Source organism: Triturus cristatus, chromosome 7, assembly GCF_964204655.1.
Source record: "Triturus cristatus chromosome 7, aTriCri1.1, whole genome shotgun sequence".
Lineage (NCBI taxonomy): Eukaryota > Metazoa > Chordata > Amphibia > Caudata > Salamandridae > Triturus > Triturus cristatus.
The window spans coordinates 381701787-381726080 of record NC_140590.1 but is presented as its reverse complement, the minus strand read 5'-3'; the positions used below and the strand labels follow the sequence as shown (position 1 = coordinate 381726080).

At 42.3% G+C, this 24294-nt stretch overlaps 1 protein-coding gene across 2 annotated transcripts in view; it reads left to right on the top strand.

Moving 5' to 3' along the window:
- Positions 1 to 4866: 4866 nt before the first annotated feature.
- The window catches only part of LOC146809732 (transmembrane protein 11, mitochondrial-like), a 60697-nt gene continuing 41269 nt past the window's right edge, over positions 4867 to 24294 (top strand). Inside the window, exon 1 of one of the 2 annotated variants that reach the window (XM_085616583.1) lies at positions 4867 to 4983. In XM_085616583.1, the coding sequence (XP_085472709.1) occupies positions 4907 to 4983 (77 nt within the window). In that variant the 5' untranslated portion in view covers positions 4867 to 4906. Of the gene's footprint in view, positions 4990 to 24294 lie in introns of both variants that reach the window. The other variant, XM_085616582.1, reaches the window with a different exon arrangement.

Genomic DNA, 24294 nt, shown 5'->3' with positions numbered 1-24294 from the left:
AATATATTAAGAACATAACTGAGCTGCAAGAGGAAATTGTTCCACTGGAGGTTGAAAGTGTTTTGGAAAAGATTGGTAAAGGATTTTCTAACATAAAAGGTTTCTTAGCAAAATTAGGTAGTTCTTTTGTAGGGAAAGTGTTGATACCTTACCAAGTGCTGGGGCTGACGGGGAGCCGGAAGGGATACTTGGATCGGGTATAAGTGGCTCCTTATGTGACACAGGAGATGTGCTACTGAGGCGGGTACCGTGTAGGTAAGCCACGCAGGCACTGAGATACGGCACGAGGCAGGGTGGCCCTCTGCTGCGACATTCTCTCGGGGCTACGGCTGGAGGGGTTACTCAGAGGCGCGTGGCTTGCCGGCCTCAGGGACCTGAGCTGTGGGGTACTAGGGTTGTTTGCCCATCGTGATTGTGAAACTTATGGACTGTTGTAGGGTGTTGTGCTCCTGGATATCCAAATCCCATGATTGATGTCGGCACACGGAGCAGATGTGCTTCCTGGATAGTAGAGTCATCTCGTTGCCCCGGATCGTAATGCATTACGCAGGTCTAACATCACGACAGATATGCAGGTATTTGTCGCCGGACCTCCGGGTTGTCGGTCAATTGGCTGTGTACAGGGTGGATGGTGTCATCGGGGATGTATCCTCTGTAGCCGGCCCGTGAGGTTGTAGGCGGGAGTTTGTCTGACTGTGAAATGCTATAATAAAGGTTTTGGAACTTTAAAAAAAAAAAAAAGGGAAAGTGTTGATACCAGAAACTTGCGTAGCAATACTAATATTGATTATAAAACTGGGATGTGTTTGCATAAAAAGAAGAAAATAACAAAATAAAATAAAAAGGGAAGTTGTGAAAAGAGGTAGAAAAGAGATAAAGGAAAGAGAATTAGGAGATATAGAATTAGAAGAATGGAAAGAAAGTATGTATAAGAAAACAAGAGAGGGTGAAACGGGGGAAACAATGATGTAACGTAACTAAGTAAGAGAACTGAGAATTCATTTCCATTTAAAATTTTGTAACATTTATTGGCATTTGTGGTGATGTTAAGAAATCACCAAAGGGGGGATTGGTGGAGCAGATAAAACAAAATGTAGTATACCTTCTCTATTTTGCATGCAAATATTAATTACGCAATCATTCTAATTACTAACCTGTACTAATTGAGTGGAGTGTCGGTACTAACTAACATTACACCTTAATAAACACGAATTACACGTGGGACTAAGTTGCTAATTGCATGGCTGATAATTCCTATTAATAACTGTGGTACGCAAATTAACTGTAGAATGTGTTAAAATAGAGAATTGCATGATTTATGTTGCTTTTGTGATGGTTTGTGCTCCTGGTATAGCATGGTGAGTATTATTGCTTTAAATGTTGCTATGGCCTAGGAAAATACTAAAAATATTGGGATTAGTGTGGGTTTAAACCTTAGAATCTTCATTTCTGTGTATTAATTATCTTTTGTGTTTGTTTTGCTTAAGTTGGCATTCGGGACTACTAGGCCGCAATATCCAAAATGGAGTTCGGAAGTGGCCACTGTCGTGTGAGCGCGATGTCTACTGCGCAGACTCGGATGGCTCTGAAGATCTCCAGGCGACCTCCAAAAGCGGGCACTGTGTTCCTTGTCAAGGATAGGAACGTGGAGGATGTTATGATCTACTGTTTGCCTTTCCCCTTTGCCTATGTATCTCTTCCCTACTGCTCAGCCAGAATGAGAGTTAGTGTGCTTGGAGATGTCTGGAATGTTGGATGATTGATGATGTCGTGAAATGCAAATGGTGCCTGGTGAGGTTGTGAGTGTCAGTTGGAGTGAGCAGGCTGAGCAGCATGGAGGCTGCTCCTGGTGGGGCATCACCTGGACTTTACATCTTCCAGTAACTTATCTGAAGCTGTACCAATGAATAAACCTACAATGTACTTATACTTAACCTGGATACAGGAGATCTTTTATTTACAACACTGGCGACGATTTAAAAGAACCTGCGTCCTGCTGAAGGAATACCCTGCTACTGGAACCTCAAGAAAAAGAATTCCCAAGAAAAAGGATTACTAGAGATACGCTCTGGTCAGCCCCACCAGTGTCCTTTGTCACCAGGACAGCCTGCAGACCAGGGTATTTGACTTTCGTTTGACTTTCCTGTGACCTGTGATCTGAAGTTCTGTTTTCTTTTTCACTGTCTTGCACGTTGCCTGCCTCACACACCTATGGCTGCTCTGCCCATGCACTGCTAGTGACTGTCATAACAGTGATCTCACATTTAGAAGCTTCAAAGAGCTGCAGTTGGCCTGATTACCCTGCTGTGTCCCTCTGATGTGGTTGGACCCTGACAGCACGCTTTGGCTGCATCCTCGGTAGAACAGCTCTGAACTTTCTGCAGTGTGAGCACGGTTTCTTTCCTGTGAGAGCACCTTTTGTGTTTGTGTTCAAGAAGGTGCTCTGAGCACAGGCAGTGCCCCGTACTTCATGAGAGCCGACATTCAGTGGCACTTGGTTTGATGTCCCCTGCGCATTTGCAAAAGCACCCTAGTTTTTATTATGGTGTACGAGTATTGTTCAGTGAGTTGGGGCCAATGTGTCTTCTCTTGACTGTGTCCATACATGACGATTTTGGATGTAAAAGTGGCCTTGCTATCACAAGTAAGTGGTTTTGCCTATATTACAGTTAGAAGAAAACCGCCTTGCAGCCATTCAAATTTTCATACAGGGCGCATGAGAGTTAGTGTGCTTGGAGATGTCTGGAATGTTGGATGATTGATGATGTCGTGGAATGCATGGGTGCCTGATGAGGTTGTGAGTGTCAGTTGGAGTGAGCAGGCTGAGCAGCAGGGAGGCTGCTCCTGGTGGGGCATCACCTGGACTTTACATCTTCCAGTAACTTATCTGAAGCTGTACCAATGAATAAAGCTACAACGTACTTATACTTAACCTGGCTACAGGAGATCTTTTATTTACAACAGAGGACTGCCAGAATTCAGCTAGTGTGAATGACAGAAAGACAATGGCAATCTGTATCGAGGGGTCTACATGTTGATACTCCGGAACGCTTTGCATGAGAACTGCATAAACTAAAAGATGACATATTCAATTCCCTGGGAACCAAGGGAACCTGGGAACAGAGTCCAATATTTAAAATTTTAGGGGTCCAGCCAATCAGGACCCTTCAGCTCTTGGAAAATGTTACGTATTATCCTAGAATTTACTATATAAGGGGAACTTTAGATGAGGGTGGGGAGATGTGCATTCCGAATTTCCTTGGGTGACTGCTAGTGAGGAGGATCGATTTGCTAGCTGATTTCATGGTCCTTTGGCTATTGTTGGGACTGTGTTGAGTCGATCGAAAAACCTTTTCCTGAACGTTTGGGTCTTAACCTGCATATGACTGAACGATTTTACCAGAAGGGATTATTGATTTGTGCATGGCTGATGAGTTTTCGGGAAATGGTTGCTGCTGTAAGAATTTAGGTAAATATAATTGTATCCAAATTTATGCCAAAAATATTCATTGAAATTCTGATTTGATTGACCATGCCAATGAACGTGAATTAATTAGATAAACTAAACATTGATTAACAAATGAGTCTGTAATTCTTTAATGAGGTATTGATTGATCAAAGGTTCTAAAGCTTTAATGTGTTTTAGCTGGTTCTAAATCACCATCAACCAGTCCATCTAATTGGTCCATCGACCAAGTGGTGGAGGGCCTTGATGTTAAAGTGAGGATCCTTGAGGTGCAGAGATATATGTATATATAGTGTACAAAATGTATATAATTTAAAGAATCTTCTTCCTATAGGTAATAAGGTACCCCCACATATCCAGCGCTTCTCTTCCTCCTGTGTGCAGATTCGAGTGAGACGTATGAGTGTTGGTGTTATGGGCCCCATAAATGAATGCGTGAGTGAATGAGTAAGTGTGATGACGGGTCTGTGACGCAGGGAGGATATGTACATTTGCACTTTTCCGCTGGAGCAGAAGCATAATCCTCGCGTCCGTGTCCTTGATAGAATTGAAAATTCTTGTCACGTATGTTCGCAAATTTTGAATTCTGGTGTTTACTGTTTTTAGGATGTATGCTTTACATTTATGCAATGTCCGTTTTGGGTTAGTTTGACTACATCATAGAACTGGAATTCTAAGACGTGGTCATTCCATGTCTTTTAGAGTGCTCACCTTTGGTTGTTAGGTGAGGAACAGTTGTTAGCTGGCTTCTCATCCTGACAGGCAGAGGTCATCAAACAGGTTTGAGGTGCAGATCCCAGCCTCAATAAGCGTTGGCCAGTTGTTCATGAAAGCACCAAGAAATATGTTGGTTAACCCCACTCCTGGTACCAATAAGTAGTATTGGGGATAATCAACAAATAAGACGTTTCCAGGTTGTTTTAGTCGAAGGAACAAAAAGGTTTATTTAAAATAAATTAATTTCCAGAGAAAAAAGTACAGCATTGAACCACAGCCACCTCAGCAACCAAAGGTGAACCACCTCCACATCATAGAATCCAATTCTATAATGTAGTCAAAGTAACCCCAACCGTACATTGCACAAAAGTAGAGCGTAAATCATAAAAAGAGTAAACCTCAGCATACTAAAATAACATAACTGCTAACACTGTCTTCAAGTCAGACTGCCTGAGAACGCAGGATTCATCTTTATAACCTATCATTCTGTTAAATTCCCTATAACGAAAAATAATGATTGTTTCAATTCTGGGAATATTTACCGTATTTATTTTGAAACAGAGTGTGTTATCATACTACTTTGTATTATGCAAGATGAAAAGTTGACATCTCCAAGAATGGCCGCCATACTTGAGTTGGCGTGAAGGGCTTTACGCACTTTTAGTCCGTCCTTTATGTTCAATCCTTTTGTGGCAATTTGGCTGATCGTCTCCATGGGGACGCATGGCGTATCCTGTACGTAGCGAAAGGAAGAGGAGGTCAGGGAGCAGCAAGATGGCCACGCTGGAGGGAGCTGAGAGGTCAGGGTGTGTGTCCCCTGCTTTTGTTTGATAATGTTATCCAGGACGCTGGCAGTGGCAGATATCATTGAAATATATAAATATGTAAAATCTTTTATGTATGGAAACACTTAATGTTAAATACTTTCGTTCTCACATTAACAAGTTATCGTTGTAAACCTTTATTGTGTGCACGATGGTGTTATAAAATGATTAACCAAAATATACATATTTAATATAAATGTAATTCATAACCGTATTAGTGTTTTCTTTGAAGATACGCTGCTGTTACTACGCGTTGCCCTCTATGCGCTATTTTCTTCCCCATGCGAGCAACGAAACTAACATTGCTTTATGATTTGATATTCTTATTTTGATTAGTGTTTCTGAATCTTTGATTTCCAGTAAACACAGCTTCGTTGTAGCATACAAGGCTAGCAAACCGCCTGGCGCTAAGAAGTAAAATGGTCTCAGAGTGCTGCCAGATTATTTCCAGTCAGTGCTCGTTGTCTCTTTCAGCTGCCAGTGAATCTGTTATCATCCAGTTTAGGCGTTACAGAATGCTGATACTAGGACGCTCGCATTCTTTGGGGACGCCTGCATCCGGAGCGGCGACTCTACGTTTCCTTTATAATTATTATATAACTTGCAGGTAATCTGTAATTCATCTCTGTAACGAGTCTTGTAGAAAGTCTGATATTTTGAAGGTGACCGGAGATGTCAACAGACATAGGTTCTCAACCGTAGGCCACCATATGGCCCAAGGTTAAATAATGCGCCATCATTGTGTGAACACTTTTTTTGCCAATTGTCTCTCCTCGCCAGTGGTGTGATAGTGTTGTCTGCCCACCTATTATTTTGTCCTTTGCCTTTTCCATCTATCACTTGGCTGTGGATACAACTATGGAAATCCAGTGTGAAAAGCGTTGTGTATAAGGTATTCTAATCCTGTCAAATGAGCTAAGTACAGGCTGTCCTGGCTTGTTATGCTTGCAGGCAGCACTTGATCGGCAGGAAATTTGGAACCCATTTTTATAACGAAGAAAGCCGAACTACAAATCTTCGAAGGCAGAGTTGGCTAAAAGGCCTGGCCTGACTGAAGTTTTCTTTGCCATTCGCAACTTGACAATGCTCAATCACCCTGAAAGATGGGCAGCATTGGAAGCAGAGTCCATCACGTTAGCCTAATATTGGCAGAGAAAGAAATAGTCACTTATGCCAGGATAACCCCTAAAAATCCAATAGGGCTGGGTAAGGGTTATTCACATGACAGATTTGCCATAAGAGTGACAAGATTCAGTCACATGTCAGGCCAGTGACTCAAAGATTAGTAATCCCGGATAGGACTCCACAAAGGCAGACTAGGGCAGAATCAGTCCTAAGTCCGCTTTACTTTTGAAAGGGTCATAGAGTTTGGACAGTCAGTCACACTCAAGCTCCCTCGCACATCTGCACCCACCACTACTTCTCCATCACATCATGTACAGCAAGTATTAATTCAGACTAGGGGAGTAGCTTGTAACTAAAATATATATTTTACAAAACATAAGGCTGAGTAGAAACTATGTGGGTCTTGGTGTATTTCTTTTTTTTTTTCTTGGCCTTTTGATCTACTGGCCCTCTACTTACTTTTTAGGTCGAGCCCACAGCGGCAGCGCACATGCGCTGCTCGCTTTGAGAGGCATGCAGTATTCAGTATGGCGTGGAAGCTCCGCCCATCTTTTTCATTGGCTTAGGTCCTAAATGCTGCCTTTCCGATTGGTTTTAGGCTTGCTAGTCCCTCCTCATGACGGCCATGTATCCTTCCATGGCTACTGGCCCCTTTACTTCGAAAACAATTTTCTTTTCATGCCTCCCCCCTTCCAGCAGTCCGTGACTTCTTGACCCCTGCAACCGCCGCACTCCCGTTCGTGCCTTCTCGCCCTGCCTGCACTCACGTTTCCAATGCAATAGGTCTCGCGTAAATGCGAGTCCTATTGCATTGCAAATGCTTGTTTCTTTTGCCTCTGCTTTCCTGTTCCGAGCATTGCTGCTATCATGGAGGCCATCTGTGTTTACTTTGTTTGTTGCTGCTCCCCTCCCGCCGTAGATTGTGTTGCCTTTAGTCCCTGACCTGTTGTCAGTGTTCAGTTTCTTCGTTGTCCGTGTTAACTTTTTTCCTGCCCCCCTCCCGTTGTCCATGTTAACTTTGTTCCCACACCCCTCCCGTTCTCCATATTAAGTCCCGGGCCGTTCGCTTCAACGGGTCTGCCAGCTTGCGTAGCTGGCTAACTGGAAGACGCCGAAGCCATGCAGCAGGGCGAAAGCGACGTACTAAACGCCACCAACATTTATGGCATCGGCGCACTTCATCAGGTAAGGGACATCATGACCTGAAAAACCGAGTGACAGTCCACCACAGATGCGAAATCATTCCCTGAGCAACTATTTTCCTGTTCTCCTGCACATATGGAAGTATGATAAAGTTAGCTCGAACCATCCCCGCTCCCGTTGTGTTCTATGGTCTTTACTGTCTTGCAGGCAAGCATTTTAGTTTTAGGGTCCAAGTGACGTGGCCATGCCCCTGGGCTCCTTCGTTATTTACCAACACTAGTGAGCGCGGGAGAGGCATAGGTCACAGAAATTGTGCTTCATCGATCTTTCGAACTGGGAATACTTTTTGATGTTTTTATTTTATCCTTTTGTTATTTTGATGCCCGCAATTTGTCCCGAGAAGTGCATTGTCCCAATTTGCGGGGAAATATAAATAAACCAAGCTTCTACTTATTTTACTCTTAACAAAAATACTCTCGGTGTGTATGTGCAGAGGAATCCACAACCATTTTACTGTCCTGGTAGGCTCAGTCTCTGCATGGGTTGGTCGCCTGCTGAGTTAAGCTACCACACATCATGCAATTGATGATTTTTTTTTTTCTAAAGTGTCTACAGAAAGTTTTTATCTAGGAACAATAGTCGTTCCGATTACTTTCTTTTGATCCTTGAGGGGGTTCCTTGCAAGCTACTTGCACCAACGGTGCGTCACTTTCAATATGGTAAAAAGTGATGTACTGGTGGTGCTAGGGGCTTGTAAATAAGCCCCTGAATGTTTTTGAGGTTCTGAACGCCGAATCTCCTGAGGTGCAGCGCCATAACGTTAATGTTTTCTCAAGCACCTTGCCTTGTTCAGACTTTTCTATTATTTTTCTCTCTACATTTTCAATTTCATTTCTGAAGACGTCTGGACGCCATAGATGACATCCCAGCAGCAAATGTGCGCACAATTTAAACGCAATATTGTTTCTAAAACAGTGTGGTGAAACCCTTATTTCCTTAGTATTATAATATAACTACCATTGTTTTACCATTCATGCACTGTGGCAAGGCCTTCTGTTCTCTGTCCTGTTACAAATAAAGCTAGATGGTGGAAAAAAGGGAGCATGATTTCAGGCAAGTACGGTTCTCCATCACTCTTTTATTGTTTATTGTTCAGTTGTAAGTTCCAGTGGGATACCCTAGGCTATAGGCGGGAGCGTTGGAATTATGCAGCAGGAGATGACCACATTATGCAGGAGGGTTGACAATATTATGCAGCAAGAAAAGCAAACAATACCTCATATTTCGTTAGTAGTACTTAGCTATTTTATTATTTTTGCACATGTTGACACTTTGTGAGTAAAGACTTCACCTAATTAATACCAACTTAACAACCAAGTACATTAACAAGCTACGGAAAGGTGACCAGTTAACCTTTGTGAAGGGCCTTCCACTGTGCGGAAACACTACGTTTGAACTAGAAACAAAACATTTATTGTCATAATCTGCAGATGGTTTGTGTGGCAAATACAGCAAATCTATAACTGTGCAGGAAAACACATTGGCTGCAGAGTTGCTATAGGTAATGAACGAAGGCATTCTCACTATTGTGGAGAAAATAGCCCAAGGGTAGGCCTGCAACCTCAATCACATTTTAGGGCTTTCTATTTGCTGGCTCTATTTGTATCCCTAAATCAGACTACATGACCCAGTGTATAGTAATTGTATAGCTATTCAAACCCTGCAGGTACAGCACCCAGGATAGTGTGCTGCATAGCTAAAAGCTTATAAGGTCCCAAAGGCGAGACCTATTGGCTATGCCAATGCTTGTTAAGCTGTGCTATCTGGTCTCCTCAACCCATTTCTTGCATGTCGCTCTGTTGATCAATTTCCTTTTTTCCCATGTACAAAGCTACTGTGCAGATTTTTGTCCTGATTACATGCTTCATCCTCCATAGCTTATTTTTCTTGCATTTCCTTTCTCTGCTCTCCATTGCTCTTTCTTTCGTAGTCCATTTTCTCTCTCCATGACCCTATTGTCTACCGAGTAACCATCCTCTGATTTTGCCAATTGTACAGTTAACTGGTTCACATTTTGCACACGACAGTTCTTTACTCATCTGGCACGTTTGTCTTCCTCTCATCCTATTTTCTTGTCCAGTTTTCACTTGCACCCTCTCTTTTCAGTACCTTGCATTTTTACTTGTCCTGGTTCTCCAGGCTCTTTTCTCTTCACTGATGCCTTATTCCAGTTTCCCAATAATTATTTTTCTTTGGTGTTGCAGGTTCATGAGACCTTCCACTGTACTTGCATTGCTCCACATTCCCACTTCGGTTTACAGCTTAGGAGGCCAATGCCTAGACCAGTGTTGTCTGGTCTGATAACCTAAACAAGCACACCACCTTTGAAAAGAAGCTCAAAGCAATCACGCATCTGAAGCACTGTCAGGAATTAGGGAAGAGAAAAATACTTATTTTATTACAGAACAAATAGCTAGAACCAGAGAGTGTGGGGAATCGCCTACCAGCTGAAATAGATGTAACCTCTACTTAGTTCTACGAGGTAAGGTTCCCATCTACATTGTCATAGTCTCCTACTATTACACCTCTGCTAGAATGGACTACACATCCCCACCCTCTAAAACAATAAGCCTCTCTACTTGAAAAGGTTTGGGGGGGGCGGTGGAATTGGATAATGGGTCACAGTTTACATTTATGCACGGTGCTTCATGTCAGTTTCAGGAAACACTAATGGTATAGGGCTAGGAATAGGCAATGGAAGCTAAGGTTTGTCTCACCGGGACGTGACAACTAGGAGTTTGACCATGGATTGCAGAGAACAATCCAGACATGTGCATCGCTTTCAGAGTTTTAAGTGGGTACTTGTTGATCATCAAAGTGGCGGTTATACGCGAGAATCTGTGACTGGGAGTGTCTCTAGTTGTTGTGGCTTGCCCTCATTTCACACCTGGCTCTTCTATTCCTGCATCTTTGTTCTCCACTCCAGCTCGCTTTGCGGTTTTCCAAAGTTCTTAGGACTGATTTGGGGTTTTGTAACTCATTTGGGCCTACAATTCTTTCATGGAATATAGGTTATATTCCTGCTGAGCTGTTTTCCTTTTTGTTTTTTTTATGTACTTGCATACATGTGTTCTATTGCCTTCCTCACACATAATTAACTGTAAACATTTAAAAACCCAAGTCTAGCTTTTCTCCAGGCCATTTCTTTGGGCTTAATAAACTGATGTGGAAAGGTCTATAATTCCCTCTTGTATCAAACACTTTTATTTTCCTAGAAACCATATGGACTATGTTGTTAGAAATGAATTTCCTAAGAAACCTTCCTCAAATAAACCACTCCTTCAAAAAATTAATTCTATATATTTTGGCTTGCATCTCAAACTTTATCTGGCCAACAGGAATAATAAAGTCCTAAATATCGCACTAGGGACCACCCTAAAGTGCCATATTTTCAACAAAAAAATGCCTAACACGATATTCTTCCATGGCGGTTCGATCCCCTCGACATTATTGATGGAATACACCATTTTCTTTTGTGTTTCATCACTGTAAGATCTTGAAATGGAGGTACTCTCGTTTTTTTCCTATTCTACAATCTAATCCAGTCTCCAAAAATAAAGTTTGATTTTAATTCTTCTTCTTGTCACACTAATTTCTGGTGCACCTACATGTGCCATCAACCCATCTGCTACCACCACTACTTATTTTCTGTGGAACATGCCACTGTGGCCTGATAAATCATTGTCTATCCCATAAAAATGAAAAAGCTGCACACAGTTCTTTCCTGTTTCTCATAAATGTTGCCACCATTCCCTGCATTTCATCCTCTTGTATGGCCTTAGCCATCTCCTCTTCGTAAATACTAGGCCTGTGCCATCATTTACACTTGTCGCCATACTTCCATACTCTTCCCAGTCTCAAGCAGGTGCTTACATTGACAGGCTGGATACAACAATCATCAGTTCCTCACATCCAAAACATAATTAAAACTGAAATAAAACTCCTAAAATTTGATTGTTCATCTAGCTATCCTGGGGAGTAGCCTTCTCTTCTCCTGTGGTTGTCAGCAAATCAGCCAGAGGCCTGTGATTAGTTCTAACCCTAAACTTAAGACACCCCACACATATTGTCTGAGATAGGCCACAACTCACCAACAGGCCAGTGCATCATTTTCAGTGGTAGAGTAATTTGGCTCTTTTCCACTTTGAGGTCTCAGACACATATGCCAGTCATGTCGTTATCTTTTTCCATGAATCAGTGCAGCTTAAATACCATTGTTGCTAGTGAAAGTAACTATGACAGTCCTGATCTCCTGTCAAAAACTTTAATTCTGGCATGGAAGGTAGTCTCATTTTTATCCACACCAATTCCACCTCACACCCTTCAACCCCCCCATAAAATCCTGTAATTTCTTCCGTCTTTTCATTCGTAGTGCGTAGCTGAACTTTAAGTAATCATCAGCTAGACTAAAAAGAGATCCAAGGTAATGCAGATTACAGAGGCGAGTAATCTCCTCCTCCTCTTAGTTATGCATGGATTATATGGGACAGAGTGCCCTTTCTCTTCATAAACAGATCTGTAGTTTGGACTCTGACATAGTGTCATTTAGTAGTACCAATAGGCACATGCATCAGTTGACATTTGATGTCTTTTTGGACAATACTGCTAAGGGTCTACTTAGGTAGAGGTCTTGGGGCCTTATTAAGAGTGTGGTGGACAGGATACTCTGTTAAAACAGGTCAGATGTTCTTGTGCGTGCAATGGAGCCGCTGGCTGAAGCGATACGCGCCACGTTAGGGGACGGCATACCTCTGGGAGACACGGTACATCAAGTCTCCCTTTATGCAGATGATCTCCTTGTGTATGTCAAAGACGTTGAGAGGGTCCCTGACCATTTGCCGCGTCTGTTACAGGAGTTTTCTTTAGTCTCTGGACTACAGGTGAATGTTGAGAAATCATGTATATATGCATTTTCCGAAGGAGGCCAGGATCCACATTTTACTATTCATGGCAGAGAGGTGCAGTGGAGGGAGGGCACCTTCTGCTGCCTGGGTATCCAAATCTATTGCCAACCGAAAGATCTCTTCGATGGGAACCTGGGCAGAGCCTTAACAGCAATTCGGTCACAGATGCGATTTCCTTTAGCAGTAACGGGCAGGGTAGCATTAGCTAAGATGGTCATTCTCCCCAGACTTTTATACTACTTTGCTAACCTGCCACTATATATCCCTGCGTCCTTTTTTGCTACATTGACTAAGCTAGTTAGAGACTTCATATGGGTCAACGCACGACACAGAATGGCACTGGCAAAACTATACTTACCTACAGATCAAGGAGGCCTTGCAGCGCCGTGCTTCGAACATTATTATCTGGCAGCCCAACTGCAATGGATAGCCCACTGGCTCGCAGACAGGAATCGCGCAGACACAGCCACCACACAACCACCATACTCCCTAGCACAAATAGCCAGGCTCTTTCATCCTGCAGTTAAGTCAAAGACTCCAAAGCCATTGCTGTTAGCGGTGGCACACAAAATGCTTTCGCAGATCCATCTACATCATCAAAAGCATTGTTCCCTATGCACCGGCGATACCGCTGGAGGGGGTCTCCAAGCGGGCTCACAGTACTCTCATCACAGTCAATCGCGGAATGGTTAGAGAGGGACATTCAGACACTAGGGGATCTATACCGCGACGGAACACTGATATCATATACAACCCTGGTGGACGATGAAGGGTTGCAACCGGGCCAATTCCTTACACACCGCTTGCTGCTGGCTAACCTAGCGGCATGACTACTGAGCCGCACTCCCACCTTACCATGCAATATCTTCATGTCATGGGGCGTGGCAGGCACCTTATACGATGGTTTGCCGCCTCTCTCAGGATGCATGCAGCGATAAATCTTGACCCTCTTCGTCGCAAATGGGAGCTAGATCTGGGGCGACAACTAGTAGATAAGTAGTGGACACGGATACTTAGCCCGATACGAATACCCCGGAATATGAGATTTAGGCAAATTCAATTGTATATTATTCACAGGGCCTACTTCACATCTGCCATGATCAATTGATATTTTAACCGCACTGACGCGGCATGCCCGAAATGTGCTTCACCAGGAGTTGAACTAGTCCACATGTTATGGAGCTGCATCCGGATAGGAGTGTACTGGAACACGATAACTAGAATACTACATACATGCACATGGCGAAAGCTGCCTTTTGAATGGTCCGTATACCTACTACATCAATTCAGGAGGACGCCTGCCACCAAAGTAGTGTCTAGTTTACTAGACCTGGGGATAATATTAGCTAAAAGGCTCCTGACTAGACAGTGGAAGGCAGCGAACCCACCACATGCACGGGCGTGGCGACACTCGTTGTTAGCATGGGCCAAGGCAGAAAGCATCTCTATCAAACGTGAAGAAACGTTAGGTTTGTGTCGTGAACCCATAGCAGCTAGTTGGGACAACCTCTTAAAAAAAACTGCAATATATACAGGAGGGAGACCCTAAAGATCCGCCTGACCGAGACGTGGGTGAATAGAAGCAGTGAGCTATACATTGTGCTAACGGGTGCGCCATGATATTCCGTGGGTATACACAGACCTCTTCAGAATGTAAATAAACATGGGCACTACACATGGGTGACGTTGAGTAGCACACTAACAAGGACGCGCTACGCAAGCTTGCGCGAAAATGGAAAATTATGACATTGTGGGCAGGTCATTGTTTTTTTTTGTGCTTGTTCATTTTTGATTCATCTGTTCACAGACCCAATGTGTCGGAGCTGGAAGAGCTCTTCCAAAGCACTGCATTTGTTTAATTTCTAACCCATCATACGCTGTTGTAACTTTGCATAGTGCCTAGAAATAACTGTAGGTCAGGAAATGTATATGCATATTTTCCTCAAAAGGAGCAACTGTCACGACTCGCTAGGCATTCATGTTGCAAAAGGTTAGATAGTCTGATGTTATACCAAAGAGATAAGTACCATATATGTATGCACTGCTTCAGAAACCTTAACTGTATGAGAAAAGTGTTACAAATAATTGCTTCCTTATATACCGCTACATAAAATCAATAAAACAGATTTGAACAAAAAAACCATGTCAGATGTTCCAACATCTATATTTCACATGCCATATGCTAGAATGTACTTACAATCCGGCGAATGGAACATCTGCCATGTTTGTGACGGAGTTTCCGGTCTGCCAAATGCTTAATAAGGCCCTTAGTTTTGAGACCGCACATCACCATTCTATTCAGTGGGACACAGTGTTTTTAGAAACCAGTGTTATTGAAAGTGCAACGATTGTGGAACTATTAAATTGTGTGTATATATGGTGGCAATAGTCCCTATGATAACAAAAATGGACGATGCTTGTGCCTGGTGGATTCCATCTCCGGTCATGAAGTTCCCTAAATTTCAAAATCAAATGTTTATTCTGTTGGTGGCGAAGAACATGCAAATTTAGTGTCATTTAAAGACCAAGATGTAGTCCATTAAGGATTACTTTAATCCTTAATCTGGGTTATATCCCTCTTGATATAAGCAGGAATAGTTAACATCAGTACATCATCATACACAAGCAGTCTGGTTTTGTTGGAGTCATGTACCTGTGCCTTTGTCTCTGGATAGTTCCCTCTCATGTGACATCACTTCTCTGCACGCTTCGGAGAAGCCTGCCCCAAAGTGTAAATCCTATGAGCTTCCTTGTTTTGCCCACTTAGCTCTCACCCAGCTCAAGTTTCCACACCTGGCATGTTTTTGCTCTGTTAACTTTCATTGCCTGCACGGCCTCCCCTCTTACCTCCATTCTCAATATGAACCTGTTCTATTTTCTCTCTCACTCTCTCTCCTCCCCCCATTCACCACCTTCTACATTTCTGTTTTGTGCTTGGTCGGGTCCTTGGTGCCGGTTTCCTCCTCTTCCATTGTATTCACTTAGCTGGTCCCCATCTCTCCTTGCCCTCCTTACCACTTTCTACCACCTCCGCTGTCTGATCCTGCTCCTTTTGGAGGCGTGGTGTTCTATCGTAATTGGTCCTTTTCCCTTATTCTCATCCCTGTATTTTCTTGCCTGGAGACCCTTGGCCGCTCTTCATGTATTGACTGTACGGCAGGGTTGGTTGTTTTTTTTCAAAAGACAGTGAAGTGGGTTGATTCAAGGGAGACAGTCATTCTCTGGTCCTTGGTCACTACTTTCTGACTGAACTGTCCAGCTCCCACTCAAATTCCAGTCTCATGATGGAAAGTTTCAAAGGTTAGGGTTGTGTGTGCATGCATTGTTGGGAAGATGCATGGAGCTGCCACTAATGTTACTGGACCTCTTGGTTCCCTTAAACCATTCCATTATCATTCAAAGAATTATGATAGTGGCACGGTTGTCAGCAACAATTAAACAATGGTTTCATACATTTCTGAGAGATTGCAGGCAAAGGTTTTAATTAGGTAAGTGCTGTCACTTCTAGCTCGAGGGGGCCAGATCTCAAAATATATCCCCTCAATGTTTAGAGGATTTATTAGTAGTTGACCTGGTTGGACCTCTTTGCTCACCCGTAAATAGTAAACAAAAATTATTTTGCCTGGGATACTATCCTGTTGGACGTCTTTGATTTCTGTAGGCCTGACATCTTTTAGAGCCAGCTTTTAGGGATGTGGTGTTGTCTGTTTTTAATTTTTATATTCATGGACACATTCAAATATCTCCCAGTAGAAAAGTGCCTGAAATTAAAACTTGTCATTAGTGTAAACTTTTAGCAATTTTCTTACAAAATAGTAATCAGACTTGTGTTGCAAATAGCATATTTTGTTTGTCATTTTATGTATGACTGCTCCTCCCTGGCCTGCCTCTGAAAGGCTGGTATGCTTGATGAGCAGTCAGGTCTCATCTCAAATTCAAGTTCTTTATTGGTCTTTTAGGCTTAAAACGTATTACAGAACCATCACAAAGTTGAATACATATAAAATATTAGGGAAAGAAACATGTTAAAATTTAAAGACAGTTATAATATGTAATCATCCATTTACTCCACACTTCTCGTTCGTAAAAATATCAAAGGTAACTCTTTAACTTATTACTGTTACATGCTCTCATTCCCAAAACTAAAATACCCAGACCCTGTCATTTACAATCTTTTTGCTACCATGTGACATTCAAGTTGATCCAAAGATGATGGCCAAGAAACCATGTTATGTAACTGATCACCATTTAAAGTCAGAATTAGTATTTAAATGCCATGTTTACAAAATGCATCAAATGCAGAAAACTTATTTTATACCCCAGAATCCTACTTCCATCTCTTCAGGAAGTGACATCACTTAATTTCTGACCTGATTCTCCTCTACTTCTCTCGAAAGGCCAGATCCACTCCCCCTAAGAAACCCATGCCCACCAACTGTCTACCCATCATTCATCAACACTACAGTGCAAGTTGATCGAAAGTGCAATCTTTGCAGAAATCTTAAGATCACATCAGGGTCAATCATCTACTACATGACCACTAGTCTGACTTCTAATGATTGCTGTATATAGGTGCCATAATGACCACAGATAAATATGACCCCTGCCTCCTTATATTGCTGTACCACTCAGTTGCCTTCAACACGGTCTACCATCCCGTCCCTGTCCACACCCAAGAGTCTTGATCATGATTCACTGATGTCTCTAGCTGGTTGTCCTCCTAACTATCCAACCAACACCAATTTATTCAAATGAGCACCTCCATATCGCAGAAGATCCCTATAACTTGCGTAGTCCATCAGGATCCTGTCTTGCACCTTGTCATCTTAACCGCTACATGGGAGACCCATGGGACTCTGCTAATTGATTCCAGGACCAAAATGCACAGGCAACCACACATATCCACTTGAAAGTCTACTCTACTACAAACATAACACCGCCTAAGGTTAACCCAGACCTGAATGTCCAAAACCAACCTAAATCATAGCCAGAGCAAAACAGAATTATTTATGTTCGCCAAGAACAAGCTTGTGAGTCCAAACCTGGGTCTGTGATATGAACCTTGATGAACTTTCACATAGTATCAAGTCACTCAGATAATACACTTACGTCATACCCTGAGAAACACATTGCCAAGAAAACCTGAACTGCTCTCTAGAAAGTGAAACAGTTTCTTCCAGATAGTGACTTCAGAGCTGCCTTTGAAGCCCTTTTACGCTTGCAACTGGATGGGGGTAATTAACTGCTCCATGGCACCCCAGAGTTAAGGGCTTCCTACATACATCAGCATGCTTCTCCAAAGTCCTGAAGACATAAGACCGCATACCCCTATGCCTCTCCCCTGACAAAACTCCACTGGCTCTCCTTCCTGTGCACATATTTAAAAGCAGCTCCATTGTTTACAAAGTCATCGCAACCCTCATCTCTGCCTATCTGGCTCAGCTCATCCTTTTTGGTGTGCTATAGGCTTTTTTTTTTCTTTAATCTGTGTGCGCCCGGGATCTGAAACAACTTCATATATCTAATAGGACCACCCACCCTCCTTCAGTTGTAGTTAGAGTTAAAGAGACAGCACTTTAAAGAACACATTATCATTGCACAGTAATAGCCCACATCTGCCCTCAGAATGCAGCTACTCATCTTTTCACTGGTTGACTGTGATCTTGCCTTGAACCCTATAAAGCACATAACTGTTTTTGGTTAAATTTGCACTACCACGTATCACCTAAATAGGAATATGTCTCCTTATTACGCATGCCTTCACTCCGCATGCAATTACAACACGGTCGTTACGACGACTACGTTGTAACAATGAATACCATTACCCCGCAAGTTGTAACAACGACTTGTGGAGGGAGGCTCTGGATGTTGGAATAGCATAATTTAATATTCCAACTCCAGTCTGTGCAACAGTAGAGAAGGTGTTGGATTTTAAATCCAACACCTTCTCTCCCCTCGTTGTTACGACTTGCGGGGTAATGGTATATGTTGTTACAGCGCGGTCGTTGTAACCACCACATTATAATTGCATGCGGAGTTAAGGATTCGTTGTAAGGGCTGTTTACCCATAAATAGTCATGCCCCCACTTAGACTGTTCTGATGCCACGTGCAAGCAGTTTCATTCTTAAATGTATAATTTCATTTCAAGTCTATAAGCCCGGGACACAGAAATACTAGATGGCCTAAGCTATTATAGTAATGACTGTAGATCACTTGGGCAAGGAAGTTGATTATCCGAGTACTGGCCATGCTAAGCCTAGTTGCGAAAAGAAAAAAACTGGGATAAAATACAAGTGGAAACTCATACCATTTATCTCTGAGTCACAGGCTCAATAGTTGTCAAGTCTCTCGGGGGATTTATACATAACAGCTGTGGCCTGAATAGGTTTAAATCACTCAGATGTAATCAGCCTGTAAACTGCATTTACAGATTTTCAGCTTTATCATAGCTTTTTTGTTTATTCTAAAAATGGGTACATCTGACCATTGGGTCCATAGTATACATACAGCTAATACCACCACCATCAAGTTTGACAGATTTATTACAATCGGCCCCTAGGAAGTTCCCATTAAGCTACATTATTGGATAATGAACAGACGTGATGCTGAAATAGGAGATGTTTACGGACTAGAAAATAACCGTCTTAGGAGGAGGGGACCACTGCAACTGACACTCCTTGAATCTCACCCCTGCTTTCCAGTTTCTAGTTTTATCCCTAATGATGTCTTTCAATTACTCATGATATCACTCGTCTAGTACTTATCATAAACCTCCTGTAAAATCAATTCCTTCACTGTAACTCATAGAAAAATATCTAAAATATTGTCTTGGCTTAGACCCCATAAATAACAGTAAGGAAATATTATTAAATTCAAGAGAAATCTACAGGTCAATGAACTATGGACAAAAAAACAAGATGAGAAAACTTTGCATCGTCATACTTTTCGTCAAGCTCAACAAGGTTGAGACAGGAACATCAATTGTATGATTGTTACAGGATAGTATTCGCAACTACAATCTGACATCCACGCAGCTCTCTGTGTAAATTAACTCTCTGAATTTGATTTCCAGCCATTTCTCTTCAGAGCCTTCATTTACCATTTTGTCTTGCATCACATACTCTAGCAACTTTACTACTGTACCAGTCCAAATGTTATCACTCAATTCAGCTACTACCTGGTCACCCCTTCTCACTTGCAACAGCTGCGAAACTAGTGTAGCTCTTTATTCTCCAAACCGCTCCTTTTTGCTCTCACCTATTCACTTGTGAAAAATGCTACACACCAGTCCTTTAATTTTTCAAATCCACTTTTGCACCAACCAGCCATCCTAGCAGAAATAAAGAGCCCACTTTGCTTCCTCCCATGATTTCGAATTGAGTACTGGTCTCTGAACTATGAATTATGCTACAATAAGCCCACACAATAAGCCGCATCCTCACCACTGCCTTCCACTGTATGCCTACCTCATTCAAAGCCACCTTGAACCCTTTCTTCAAAATCCTATCCCATCTCTCCATCATTCTTTGCTGTAGGGATAAAATGCTATATAATTTGCCTAATACCATATTCTGTCAAACACTAAGCCTCTTGAAACACAGAGTGGACTCAATTGTTAGTTTCTTTTGGCTTCCCTCACAAGCAACTCAGTCTTCACTGGGAATTCACCTGAATTGCAAATGTAATTTCTGGCCATTGGGGAACAGTAATCTGTGACCACCAATGTGTATTTGAGTCTGCTACCCAAAATCCAAAGCTTGTGTAGACTTTCTACCTTCTTAGCAGAGTATACCGCAGGTGCTGCGATTTGGCACTCCACGCTTACGGAACAGTTATGTACCTTTTGTCTCTGCTTTCTGGTCCAAACCCAGCAACCAATGATTCAACCGTGATCACCTTTTTGTGGCACTCATGCTAGAAAGTCCTTTGTGTGCTTAATCTAACACATGCACCTGCAATCTCAAAAGCACAAAACCCTCTCCCTCCAAATAAAGCGCACCACGATCCATTCTTGCCTGATATGCTTCACATCAGCACTGTTTTCCCTTCTTACCCATTTGCCTTCTCTTAGGCCACCCCTACTTCATAAAATTCACTATCATTCTTAAGACTTAATCATCGCCTTATCCCATTCATCCATTGTATCCTTACCATTGACAACTTCCATAAGTCTGGTGACCGCACATTTATCCATGATCACCGGTCTCTCCTCCTCACAGACCAGCAATCATGGCAATCTGCAGTGGTGGTAGTTTTAAAACCTGGCACACACACATGCTGTAAGAATACTCTTGTAACCTCATTTGGTAATTCTAGGCATTGCCCTACTTGAACGCTTAGTGGAAAACAAATTCACCAACTGTTTATGATCTGTTCTCACAGTAAGCATCCGTTGTCCACACATACTATTATAACATAACCGTAGACAAGTGCTTCTTGCTCAATTAATTATCTACACACTCCTAAGTGGCCTTCATGCATCTTTGCCACTGGTCAGCTGGGCACTTCTGGAGAAAGAGCTCTTGCAGCTAGTTGCCTTCATGTAACCACGCAGGTCAGCCAGCTGACACTGAGTCCTCTTTTTTTTTTTTTTTTATCCATTCTACAAGAGGGAACAGATCCGGTCTTTAAGGGCTATACTCGGATCACAAACAGCAGGCCCAATCCTGTACTGTTCTTCCGCAGGTCCAGAATGTGTGCCACGTGTATGGTTAGCTCTAGCTTATGGGAGGGAGTCGACTTCTTACCACTCCCTAACCTATGGGGTAAAAGTTTCCATGTCCTGACCTAGCTACCTTTTCAGCAGTTCCTGTGCGCCTTACTTCAAGCAGGCTTAAAATACAGGGCATCAGGGCAATTCGAAATGGCCAAAGTCTTCAGTAAAACTAATCTTTGATTCTGAGAGTTCAGGGTGTGTAGGATAGTGTACAATGGAAATTACTAGTGTCCTCCCGCATCTAATACTGAAATCCAGTTTGAAGCAGTGCCTGGACCCACAACAAAACAAGCATCTAAAATGCAATAGGTCTCGCATTAGGAAAGTTTGAGCTTTTTGTATTGTAAATTGACCAATTTTTTATTCACGTGTTGGTATTAAAAATATTGAAATTACTAGCTTTCTCATGTACAATGTCAATAGTTTTAACTGTTGCAAATGTGACACCTATAGCATTTGTAATGCAATATGTGTTGTATTTACGTGACTTAGATGTATTGATATTACAAATAACAATGGCTTTTGATTTTTGCAAATAATTAATACTTAAATAAAAGTTAATGTAAATTATAATGGCAATCGTTTAAACTTTTGTTAATAACTCTTGTGAAGATTATGTTTAGTGTATTTAATTGCGCCTAAAATCCAAGAACAGAAGTTAAATATTATAAAAAAAAATTTGTGCCATTTCCTAAATATTGAGAGAACATATTAGAGCCAGTTGTTGTTGAATGGTTGTACAGATTGATACTGTGGTGGCGGTGAGTGATGTTGTGGTGGTGTCGAGTAATGCTGTGGCGTTAATTGATGCTGTGGTAGCGCATAGTGATGTAGTGTTGCCCTTGAGTGATGCTGTGGTGGTGCTAAGTGATTCTGTGGTGATGCAATAGATAGAGTGCAATAGCCCGAAAGATAGATAAGAATAGATAAGATAAGAATAGATAAGATAAGAATAGATAAGATAAGAATAGATAAGATAGCAAGTGAGGGCGATAGAGTGTAATTATGTAGAATATAATTATGTGGCACTGAGTGGTTTTGTGTGGAGTGTATGTTAATTTTAGTGGCGTGTAATTATGTGGCTTTGAGTGTTTGAGTGTATCTTGCATTGTAATTAATTGGCACTGAGCGTTATTTGGAGTGCATGTGGCATTGAGTGTAGTGTAATTATGTGGTGTGTAACTATGTGGCACTGATTGGTTTTTGGAGTGTCTATTGTATTGAGTGCATTGTTGTTATGTGGCATGTAATTATGTGGCTCTGAGTGGCATTCGGAGTGTGTTGCCTTGCCTTGTATTTCTATGGTTCCTTAAACCCTTAAAGGCAATTCTTTTATTTTAACTAAAAGGATGGTAGTTAAATGGTGGCTACGGAGAAGCTGTGTGCTGAAATGCAAAGAGAACACGGGCCAAAGCTGGAAGAAAACACGAGATGCGAGAGGCATGTGTGCGTGGCAAACACTGGTGGGGCTCAGAGCATTCTGTTGCTGCCTTGATGCCCGTGTGTGTGAGCAGTGGGGCTGTGTGTGTGTGAAGTGCCTAAAGTTGCAAGAAAACATATGGTTATTTAAATCCTTAGACGCAGAATTAATGGAGCTAATGTTATCGACCTTAGAAGGATGAAAATGGAATGAGCGCGGCATGTGTTAACTTTGTAAGCGCAGAAAGCGTGCTGGGCAAACTTATTAATTTGGTTGTTTGAGACTCAAATCTGGGCAAAGCTGCAAGAAAACACGGAGGGGGGAGGGCGGGCTGTATGCTGAAAGGCAAAGAGAACACGGGCATGAAAGTGAAATCGATGGATGGCAATGCGTCCGTGAGACTAGCCCTGTGGTGGGGGAGGGACAGTTGTGAGAAGCGCCATGAGGAAACAATCTCTCGGCATGCTGTGGCGGGGGCGCGCATTGCAGGCGGGGGAGCGGACCCTTTGAAGTATGATGCCGAGGCTGTGGCTACACGTGCACGCGCTAGTGGGCTGAAGCGCTTCCCCCAAATGGATTGCATGGCAGCACGATGCACGTGATTGTGCGCGAGCTCGCCATGCAATCCACTTTTGGGAGCACTTTGAAATGCCCCTCTTACTAGAGTCTCGCATAGCGATTGCGTAAACGCAATAGCTAGGCGAGACCTAAAAATGAGACAGAAGTCTGGTAAGACAAACCAGGTCCTTCAACAGCCAAACGAGGGGTACTTAGAATTGTTTTCTAGTCATATTTGACCCCTTTCAAGGATGCAAACATTTTACATGTGTCTCAGACAAGTCTTTCATGCAGGATTTGACACTATTGTGCATACAGAAGGAGCAGCAGCCCGTACCCTGAATGTCCAGCTGAGCACGGAAGAGTCATCCCTAGCCATTGTGGTTGATCTTTCAATCAAAGTGGTCTATTGTATGGCCCCTGGAGGAATTTCACTACTCATCAGATGCTAAGTACAGGCTGAGCTAGTACTAGAGAGCTAATGCAAATTAGCCTTCAGGAGCTTTAGGTAGAGTAATGGTAACTTTCTAAAAGATAATTTTCCGTAATTTAAAAAAGAAATCTGATGTCACAATTGGATTTGAGTTTTACTTACTGTTAAAAATAGTGGTTTCATTATTTTTCTATTTGGACCCAAACTAGAGATAGCAATTTTACTTTTTAAACTGCACTCTGTGTTTCTGTTAATGACAGCTAGGCCTGCCACAGTGAAAATAGCTTCTGGACCCATGTCACTGTATGGACTTGGTAACATTAATTTTCTTCATGTGCCACTTTTAAGTACAATGCAACCTACCTTGAGGGCTACAGAGCCTACATAGGGGTGACTTATTAATATTTAAAAGGGATGTCTGTCAAAAAGGGTTACATGGACATGTCTCACTACAGGTTTTACTCTGCAGCAGTTAGGTTACAGTTGGCCCGAATACATATTTTATAGGCCCAATCTGTGGATGCCACAATAGGAACTTCAGTTCACAGGCATTTAAATTCCAGGCCCTGCATGCATGTTCTACACAATATACTAGGGACCTATAGGCAAGACAATTGTGACAATTAGGAATAAGAACATTTAACCATGTTTAAAAGGGTGGGTTGAGCACTGGCCCTTACTCCTCGTTAGCAGCGGTGAAGTGTAAAGAGTTATAAAGCCAGCAAGAATAAGGTCCTGAAAAAAAGATGAAACATCTGGGGTGACTTTTCAGAAAAGGCAGGTTTCCTACAGAGCCTTTTATGGTAATCTACACTTAGCAAAGGACTTCCCAGAGTTGGAGATCAAAATCTACATTAAAAGCTCACCCGTGCAGCTCATAACAAAATCCCAGCCAGAAAGCATGGATAAGCTTATTAGACTGAAAAA